At 51.5% G+C, this 10508-nt stretch overlaps 1 protein-coding gene across 2 annotated transcripts in view; it reads left to right on the top strand.

Annotated features, from left to right (window-relative positions):
• The first annotated feature begins 7011 nt into the window (after positions 1–7011).
• Positions 7012–10508, top strand: part of Znf853 (zinc finger protein 853) — a 6680-nt gene continuing 3183 nt past the window's right edge. Inside the window, exons 1-3 of one of the 2 annotated variants that reach the window (XM_031338620.1) lie at positions 7012–7065; positions 7588–7793; positions 8301–8423. In XM_031338620.1, the coding sequence (XP_031194480.1) occupies positions 8339–8423 (85 nt within the window). In that variant the 5' untranslated portion in view covers positions 7012–7065; positions 7588–7793; positions 8301–8338. Of the gene's footprint in view, positions 7066–7587; positions 7794–8300; positions 8424–10508 lie in introns of those variants that run through there. The other variant, XM_031338619.1, reaches the window with a different exon arrangement.

Here is a 10508-nt window from a genome sequence, read left to right as displayed (position 1 = left end):
TAGAGGCATTTGTGAGCCTCCTGACTTGGGTACTGAGAACCAAGTGTCTAGTCTTTGCAAGAACAGCATAAGCTCTTACTTAGCCATGGGCTCATCGCTCCAGATGCTCAGTTTCTTTTTATGTCTGAATCCATTGTATATAAAATATGAAATACCAAAGCAAACAAACAAAAAACAACAACAAAAACTTTGGACTTGTATATGTGTTTATGATATGTGTTTATTTTTGTGTGACTTCAGGCACATATATGCCACAGCACACATGGAGGTCAGAGGACAAAGTTGGGAGTCTTCTCTTCCCACCTTGGGATCTGGGGTTTCAGACTCAGGAAGTCAGGATCACACAGCAAGTGCCTTTACCCATCTACCTTAATTTTGAAACAGGCTCTCTCACTCAATCTCGTGCTCAACCATCTTACTAAACTGGCTGGCCAGTGAGCTTGAGGTGGCTCCTCTTTCTTTATTCCTTACTGCTGGGGCTACAGGTACACAGCCCTGTGCCTGGCTTTTACATAGGAGCTGGGGTTTTGAACTCAGGTCCTCATGTTTGTGTGGCAGGCACTATACTGAGTTGTCCGTATTCCCAGCCTCAAAATGACTGACTGAATCTCATGAATGTGTCCCAATGAGAAACAGAAGCAGGTGTCCTGCAGGTGCTCCTGATGTGATGACAGAGTCCTATGTAAATGTGAAACACATTCTTTAAAAGTTTAAAAAGTGCAGTGGCCTGAGAGGCCAGCAGGGGGCTAGAGTGGTTGTGAGTCCCCTGACTTTTGGGTGCTGGGACCCAAACTCAGGTCTTCTGCAAGAGCAGCAGGTGCTTCTAACCACTGAGCCATTTCTCCCTGTTCCATTTTAGGTTTTTATGAATATTGTCACTGTGGCATTTGTCTATTAAGTTTTTGTGTGCACATGTCAGTTCTCTCAGGATTCAGCATGCATGCACACAGGCTGAGTACAGAATTCTTTTGATAAGAAAATAAAAACCTGCTTGAGTAACTATACATAGGAGCAGGTGGGTTTTTTTCCCTGTGGCTGGACTACAATACCCTAATAAAGACAACTTAAGGGAGAAAGGGTGTTGTTAGTTCAGGATTCCAGGCTCCAGTCCAGCAGTGGGGAGGAGCCAAGGCATCAGGAGCTTGAAGCATCTGGCCACATCACACCCACAGTCAAGAGCAGAGAGGATGAATAAATATCACTAGTGCTCTTCAGGATTCAGTCCAGCTTACGGCCCTCCATCACAACCCAGTTAGAATCCCACTTGGGTGTGCCTGCCCACAGGCCAACTGTTCTAGACAATTCCTCATTGATGCTTCCTTCTTAGATGACACTAGAGTAGTGGTTCTCAACCTGTGGGTCTCGACTCCTTTGAGATTTAAGGAGCCTTTCAACAGGGGTCTCATCTCAGATATCCTGCATAGCAGATATTTGCATTACTATTCATGACAGTAGCAAAATTACAGTTCTGAAGTAGCAACAGAAGTAATTTTATGGTTGGGGGTCGCCACAGCATGAGGAACTAGATTAAAGGGTCGCAGCATTAGGAAGGTTGAGAACCGCTGCTCTAGAGTATCAAGTTAATCAAAAATAGCCAAGGGTAAACACATAAGTCTTTAGAGACTGGCTCAGTGGTGTCAATGGCAGGGTTAGACTCCAGGAAGGACTGAGTGCTACACTACACTGGAGAACATAGAGCTGGTTGCTGATAAACGTAGGTGTGTGGGCCAGATGAGCGTTGACAAGTGTCACAATTTAAATGCGAAGTGTCCCGTGAGCGTGTGTGTGTCTGCACACTTGGTCCCTAGCTGCTGTTTTAGGACATCGCACAGCCTTTGGGAAGTGGTGTCTAGACAGAGGAGGGTCAGTTTCAGGAGGTGGCCCTTGAGGGTTATAGCCACGCCCTGTTCCTGTCCAGTCTCCCAGATGTCCCTGCCTTGTCCTGCTACCACCACAACTGAGATGCCTGCTGCCACACAGCAGGACCAGGTGGAAAGAAGGCTCTTCCTGTCTCTGCACAGATGCATGCTTGTGTGCATGCGTGTGGGCATGCGGTGTATGTGTATGGTACGCGCTTGTGTATATGTGTGCGCACACTTGTCCGTGTACATACATACAGAGGCCAGAGGAAGACACCTAGAGTCCATCTCTGTCCCTCTCTGTCTTATACTCTTGAGATGGGGTCTCTCACTGAACCTGGAGCTCAAAGCATTTTGGCCTGGCTACCTGACCATGGAGCCCCAGTAGTCCCGCTCTCTCCACCCCTGGGAGCTTTTTACACATGTGCTGGCGATCTGAATTCAGGCCCTCATGGCAGATGCTTTACCCACCCCCCAGAACATCTCCCCAGTACTTATCATTTAAATGTATTACTGTTGTTGCCATTGTTGTTAGAATTTTTAGACAAGGCCTCATATAGCCCAGGCTAGCCTTGAATGTAAAGTAGTATGTGGCTGATCATGATCCCGGGCCCTCCCATCTCCTCTTTCACTGTGCTAGATCTAGGCTTGCACCCCCACAGCAAGTGGTGGGGGTGTTTGTTTGTTTGTTTTGATCTTCATGCACCTCACCTAGCCTCTGTGGGTTTTGAGCTTCCGGGTGTGACAGTTCAAAGCAGGTGTCCGTCTCTGCAGCATCCCTTCCCAATTGATGTCTGCACTTTCCTTGAGCCTGGGGTTTCCACGAGGCAGAAACTACCTTGTGTGGTAGGCCAGAGCTCCTTCTCTCTCCACGGTTTCAGAAAACTAAGACTGGCTGAGGGCTGAGCTCGCTCCTGAGGACATACTCAACTCATATGGCCCGATTTCTGCACAGTCTTGTGTCTATGGCACCTGCGTGGCTGCTCTGTTCATCTGGCTGACTGGATGCTTCCTGCTCCAGAGCCCTCCTCCTAGTGATCTCAGCCAGGGCCTAGACAGAAGGGAACCCATAGTGGATGCCACCGACAGGGACTGGTGACTCTGGGCTCCTTGGTAACCACTTTGCCACCACATTTCCTGTAGTGGCTGGAACTGCCCCAGTCATTAGAAATTGGCTGCATGGCTGGCAGCTCTCTGTCTCTTCCTGACAAATTCCTGCCAGAAACTACAGAAGGGAGCTTGGTGTGTAGGCCAGTTGATCAAGTGCTTGCATAGCATTCATGAGACCCTAGCTCCAATCCCCAGCACTGAATACACTGGGTATGGTGGTCCATGCCTGTACCCCAGCACTAGGAGGTCAAAGTAGGAGGGTCAGAAGTTCAAGGTCTACATGGTGAGTTTGAGGCCAGCCTGGGATATAGGACTGCCTCAACAGGTGCGTCTCTGAGTTTGAGGCCAGTCTGGTCTACAGGGTGAGTTCCAGGATGGCCAGAGCTACACAGAGAAACCCTGTCTCGAAAAACTGAAAGAAAAAGAAAAAACTACCAATAATGCTGGTGAGTCAGCTCAGTGGGTAAAGGTGCTTGCCACCAAGCCTGACAACCTGAGTTTGATTCCCTGGACCCACAAAGGAGAAGGAGGGGACTTATAGGCTGTGGTAATGCCCCTCTCCCCTGCCCCAGAGAATAAATGTGATTAAAAAAAAAAAAAAAAGCTAGATTTCTAATCAGTTTGACTGGGTGAGAGGCTGAGACAAGAGAAAGATGTTGGGGGCTGGAGAGATGGCCCAGAGGATAAGAACACTGACTGCTCTTCCAGAGGTCCTGAGTTCAATTCCCAGCAACCACGTGGTGGCTCACAACCATCTGTAATGAGATCCAATATCCTCTTCTGATGGGTCTGAGGACAGCTGCAGTGTACCCATATAAATGAAATAAATAATTCTTTAAAAAAAAAAAAAAGCTGGGCGGTGGTGGTGCACGCCTTTAATCCCAGCACTTGGGAGGCAGAGGCAGGCAGATTTCTGAGTTCGAGACCAGCCTGGTCTACAGAGTGAGTTCCAGGACAGCCAGGGCTATACAGAGAAACCCTGTCTCAAAAAACCAAAACCAACCAAACAAACAAACAAAGATGTTGGAAGGGCTGCCAAGAGAAATCACAGCTCAATCAATACAAATAAAATGAAAAGAAAATACTGAGTAAGTTAACATCAGGGTGGTTAGAACAGACAAACTCAGGAGATATCTGGGCTCAGCCCCAAAGACGATGCCTTAAGTGTAACGGTGGAAACAGTAAACATGCATTCATCCAAAGCTGCAACAAAACCGTAGCCACCAGAATGGGCACAGACTACATAGGTCGGGGGCATAATCCTGATGAGACCAGTTTTAGGGTTCCCAGTTTACCCAGACTCCTGGCCAACTCGTTACAAGTCAGGATTTCCCATGGCCCACTCAGGTATGCTGTGCACTAGATCAACACACAGAATTCAGGAAAGCACTATTTTGGCCGATGCCGAAGATCAAGCCTCAAGGCTTTTGGACTGCTTGGCAAGCACGCACCAACTTAAGGTACATCTCTCTTGCCTTCACTCATATCAAAAGCCAAGCACAGTGGGCCTGTACTCACATGCTTCAGAGACAGAGATAGCTGATCCCTGGAGTTTAATAGCTAGCCAGTTTAGCTAATCAGTGAGAGATCTAGGTCAAAAAAATGTGAAGATGGGCTGAAGAGATGGCTCAGTGCTGCCCCCTTGTGGACTCCAAGGTACCTGCACTCAAATATCCACATGCTCACACACAGGCACACAAATATATGTGCATCCTTGTTTTGTTTTTGTTTGTTTGTTTGTTTGTTTTTTTAAGGTGGAAAATGATTGAGGAAAATGCCCAGTATTGACATATGGCTTCTACATATATACATGCACGTACATGCACACAGAGCCACATAAATACACACACACCCAAAAAACCAATAAGAGCCATGGGAAATGTCCATAGGGAAGCAATTGCTTCCTGGAGACATCTTGAATGTGGAAATGATGCAAGAGCAAGCAATGGCTTCCAGAAATTCCCCTCCCCCACCAAGCCCACAGAAGGGTCAGAGAGGGGCAGACCAAGGGTCGGCCCAGCCGGCAGAAGTGAAGTGCTGCCTCCAGGAAGGGGAAGATGAGAGCTTTAGGACAAGGAGGTGGCGGTGCCATGAGAGAGGGAGGGAGATGCTGGGTGAAGTGACTGTGCTTAGGTGCTCAGGCCAGGTGGGAGAAGGGATGAAGGCATGGGCAGGTGGGAGAGCAGAGGGGCTGCCGATTTGGAGGATGGGAGGGCACTATGGGTGTGGAAACACTTCTGGAAAGAATCCAGCCATGGAAGGGAGGGAGCGGTGAAGGATCCAGGGAAGGGCACGAGGAGATAGCTTAGTGGAAGTCAACGGTTACAGGGCAAGTATAAGGACTTGAGTTTGATTCCCCAGCACCCATGTAAGAAGCCTGCACACTGGCAGGCCTGTAGCCCCAGTGTTGGGGGTCGCGATGGGGGGGATAGTGGCAGGGATAAGAGGATGGCAGGGGGACTTGCTGGCTGCCTGCTTGGCTTCAGGTTTAGCAAGCGACCCTGTCTCAAGGGAACAAGTTGGGAAATGCTAAGTAGAGGGCACCCAACATTCTCCTCTGGCCTCTTTAAATAAGCATATGGGCATGTGCACATGTGCACACACAAACACACACACACATGCACACTCATGTGCCTGCATGCACACACACACACACACACACACACACACACACACACGATACACAGAGGATGGAAACACTAGGGGCTGAGGTCTCTGGAAGAGGCTCCCATGTACTTAGGGGAGGGAAGGACGTGCCCACCCTTTACCTGTCTGCACAGGTGTCCGTACACTGGCAGTCTGGTAGTCTGTCTCCACCCTCACAGATGGAAGACTATGTGGTGCTTCTGGTGACCTGGCTGCCAGAAGCCCTTGTCACTCCAAGTTACCCTGCCTCCAAAGCTGGCTCCCTACTGGTATACCCACAGCTCAGGGCATCTGCTCTGGCCCTCTGCATTCCCCTTGTAGGTGGCTGCTGGTCTGTAAGTCAAGCATCCATCGTTCAGGATTTCTAAGCCAGGCTTGGGGGTTGCGGGGAATGGGAATAGGGTGAAGTGAAGACTATACTATAAACAGAGGGACAGGAAGAACAGACTGTGACCCCAGGAAGGGCTCTTGGCCCTCTTTGGGGGACATCTCCACTCTATAGAGGCAGCTGTTTTTGCCAGATCTGAGTTTTTCAGGAAAAATCTTTTAAAATTTTTGTTTATTTCTAAGACAGTGTCCCATGTAGTCCAGGCTAGCCTCAGACTTGCTATGTAGCCAAGGATGACCCTGGACTCCTGATCTTCCTGCTGAGTTCTGGAATGACAGGCACATGGGGATGGAACCTAGGGCTTTGTGAGTGCCAGGGCTGATGGAGCCTCATCTCCTGCCTCTTTCCTACAGAACTGGAGCAAGGCTTCTTACATAAATTCTCCAGAAGCCGGTGGTCTGCTAGTAAAGCTGAGGGGGAAATGAAGATGGTCAGCCTTTTCTCTTGGAAAAGAGACACACACCCCCAATTCCCATTCTTACTCTTACCCCCAGGCAGGAAACACACAAACAGGGAAAAGCCACACTAGAGCTGCCTTGGCTCAAACGCTGGAAGGGCGCCTCTCCACTCCCCTCCTGGCTGGAAGCTGAATGTGGGAGGGCCTCTGGCTACTCGATAGAGCAAGAACCCAAAGAGATACCAGCAGGTCCCTCAGTTCCTGAGGGTGTTCCTAATGGAGCTGGCACAGTCTCTACCTGTCTCTCTCTGCCAACTCAAAAGTCTGGGTTGGCTGTTCTGAGCTGGCCGAGGTCAGGAAGGGGCTTCCCCATTAACTGTTTAAGTATGTGCTAATTAGCCCCAATTGTACCCCCAATCCAAGGAAGAGCATCCTGAAGCCACGCCTATGCTTCAGAGGATATGGGGGTGCTGGCTGGGACCCCCCTTCCTCTCCCATCCATGCAGCCTCAGTGACAGTCGCCAACCGTGGCGCACGGACACGCGCACCGCACCAGGCGATGCGTTGCGGCGTGCGCTGCGCCCAGCATCGGCAGACCCTGGGAAGCACGCAGGGCCGACCATCCTGTCCCCATCCCCACCCACACCTCCCCCGGGGGGACCCTGGTGAGTGGCTGGGCCGGGAAGGGTTAAGCCCACAGAGCTGGCAGCGTGGCCTAGAGAGGCGGCGGCGACCGTGGCTAAGGCGAAGGCAGCGGCCACGGTGTTGGCGGCGGGGGCCGGGGCGCGGGGGCGCGGCGGGCGGCAAGGGCGGGGGACAGGATGCGGATGCCGGGGGGACTTCCTGTGCCGGCCCCCCAGCGCCCCCGCCCCGGCCTGGCCGCTTCCCGCACGGACGCACAGCACAGGAGGGCGGGCGAACGATCCGGGACCGGCCCGGCCGCGGCGCCCGTTCCCCGCACCCCTCCCCCCGGCACCTGTGGCGGGTGATCGTCCAGGACCCTTGTCACCCGGTTCCCACCGAGCCAACCTAGGGCCCTACTTTGGGCCCTGCTGCGCGCCATGGGCCACCCGAACCAACCCTGATCCCTGCTCTGGATTTGGCGCCCTGCCTCCCTTCCCTGTCCCTACGAGAGTCTCCACCAACTTCTGCCTGGGAACTCCACTCTGCACCTTGTCTTGGCCCAGGGCGACCTCGGCAGATCTGACAGCGAAGACCCCGCAGAGTGCCCGTAAAGGGTTCTCCCGGGGGTGGTCAGAGCCTCCGTGGCTCATTCTAGATGGAGGTACCTCCGGAAGGAGCTGGCTGACGGCCGTGGCCTTCACCTTGTGGCCACTGGTGACCACACCTCCTCTAGCGCAGAGGCTGCTGCCGGCGGGAAATGCTGTTCCAGGTGAGGCCTGGCGAGAGATCCTTGCAGGCGCACAGAGCCACTTCTCTAAGGAGGGCTTCTAAAGCCAGAGGGAGATGTAGTTAGCTGGCGTGAGGGAGTGGGGACTCCCGGATGTGCAGACCACTTCTTCAGAGTGGACTCAGGAGGACAGGAGCACGGGCCTGCAGAAGGCTCTTGCTGTAGGATACAGTGCTCTGGACACCTACCTTCCCAGGGACTTAGGGTGACGCCTGACCTATGTAGCCTTTGAAGCCTGGGGGATGGTCATGCTTTGGAAGGGGACAAGGAGCTGTGCCCGTGGGTACCCTCAGGCGTGCCACAAGCTTCCCAGCCTTAGGAGAGGTTAGTTCCCACAGTTATGTGTCAGTGTCAGGGCAAGAGAGCCACTGGTCAGGGGAGGTGAATCCCTGTATACACACATCAAATAACAGCTCTGGCTCTTCTGTGTAGGAATGGGGTTCAGTCATTGCCACCCCCCTTCTGAACAGCTTCCTTTATTCCTCTTAGCACAGCCTGCTCCCGGAGACCCTGGTGTGGCCGCCAGGATGGAGCTGGGCCCAGCAACCCAGACCTTTGTGTTGGAGCTGCGATGTCTTGAGGATGGGGGTCCAGGGCCTGACACCCTCTCAGGTGAGGGTTGGGGTATGGAGACAATAGGCACCCCCTAGCAAAGATTCTGTAGTTGAGTTGCAAGCTGGCACAGTTTAGATCACCACAGAAGGACCCCATCCCATGTGTGACCAGCATACTCATGCCTGCTAACCCCAGCTACCTTGACACTTGACGTAGGACCTGTTGAGGTGGCTGTCAGGCCAAGGCCTTGCTGGAGAGAGAGACACTTTGAAAGGATTCAGTAGCCTCAGCCCTGACCCCAACACTTGGGATGGCTATAACCGGCTTTTCCCTGGTACCATGCCCCCATCTCCCACCTGGGACTGAAGGGTTTTTCTCTATCTCTAGTGCCTCAGACACTGGCTGAATGGCTTCTTTCCTGTCCTTAACTCTACCCTGGTCTCATTTCCTCAACATCTGTCTCCTTCCCTCCACCTGCCACATAGAGGATCCCAGGGTGTGGAACTTCCCAGTCCCCTCCCTGAGACCCATGCAGGGGTGGGGCAGCCTTTAAGGGTGGACAGGAGTCAGTTTTCACATTCTGTGCTTTAAAGCAAATGACAGTGTAGGGAGCAGACTTGAACAGAATTGAGGGAACCATGAAGAGCTGGGCATGGGGACACGTGACTGGAATCCCAGAACTTGGGAGGCTCAGGCAAGAGGGTCACAATTTGACACTTGACCTGCACAGTGAGCTCCAGGCTAGAACTATATACAATGAGACACTATTGCACAACGAGCAAGTGAGCAAGAGAATATATATCAGGAAAATTAGAATAGAATGATCAAATCGGGCCCTGTGAATTGAACAAAGACTCTTTCCGCTTGTAAATTTAACTCTAGCAGGCATACACTTCAGGTGACATCTAACTACATGGTCAATAAAATGCTTCTGTGGAAACTGCTGTCCCAGGAAGTCAGAGTGACCACGTGACCAAGCTAGAAATGAGGAGATTCCCACGGAGGTGAGGTCTGTCCCTGCAGAGGAGGCACGAGAAAGGAGTGTGTGAGAGGGTGCTAATCTTGCTCTAGGGACACGCCCCCATAGCTGCCTTCATCCACTACCCAACACCCGCTGCTCTGTAGAAGTGTCTCTGGAAAAAAAAAAAAGTGTTCCAGGGGCTGGGGAGGTGGCTCAGTGGGGAAAACATTCACCCTTCAAGCTTGAGGACAGAAGTTTGAATCCCCAGAATTCAAGTAGGAGGAGAGTAGTTTCATGCCTGTAATCAGAGAGCTTCTGTTGTGAGATGGGAGGTGGAGGCAGGAGAATCCTTAGAAGTTCCAGGGTCAGCTAGCCTGGCTGGCCTGGCAGTGGCAGACAAGAGACCCGGCCTCAAAGTGGAAGGTCAAGTTCAACACCCAAGGTTGTCCTCTGACCTCTCTAGGTGTGCTGTGGTATCTATGTTCCCACAAGCACACGCATAGGTGGACACACATGCGCATAGACACAAGACACACAGATTTTAAAAATGCATTCGACAAAGGTGATTAGAAAGCTTGTTTTTGTAAAATATAATTACACACAACTATCTCTGTGTGTGTGTGTGGTGTGTGTGGTGTGCATATGTGTATTCATGTTTCTTGTCTGTGTTTGGGTACTCATGTGCATGGGTGTGTATGGACATGTGTGCACGTGCATTTGGAGGCCCCAGACAGATGTAAAGTCATTCTTGATTCATTCTTCCACCTTATTCAATGGGACAGGGTCTCTGAATCAAATTCAAAGCTTGCCCATATGGCTAGTTTTTCTAGCCAGCTTCCTCCAGGGATCCCCTCTCTCTACCCTCTGAGGCTGGAGTTACAGGTGTGCTCCTGTGCCTGACTTTTCGGTTAACTTCTGAGGTACAGATCCCTATCTGACCCCCTGGTTTCCTTGGTGCATCAGTGCATTCTAGAAATGGCTTGCTGTATCTTTATAGAAATGGCTTGTTATTCACAGACAAGGCAAATTTCACTTATTTAAAGCGTGACCGTTGTCTGGTGGTGGTGGCACATACCTTTAATTCCAGCACTTGGGAGGCAGAGGAAGGCAGATCTCTGTGAGTTCAAGGCCAGCTTGGTCTATAGAGCTAATTCTAGGAGAGTCATGGCTACACAAAAAAA

The sequence above is a fragment of the Mastomys coucha genome, unplaced genomic scaffold (genome assembly GCF_008632895.1).
Source record: "Mastomys coucha isolate ucsf_1 unplaced genomic scaffold, UCSF_Mcou_1 pScaffold22, whole genome shotgun sequence".
NCBI lineage: Eukaryota > Metazoa > Chordata > Mammalia > Rodentia > Muridae > Mastomys > Mastomys coucha.
The sequence above is the reverse complement of the archived record's forward strand: the minus strand, read 5'-3'. Positions and strand labels throughout refer to the sequence as shown.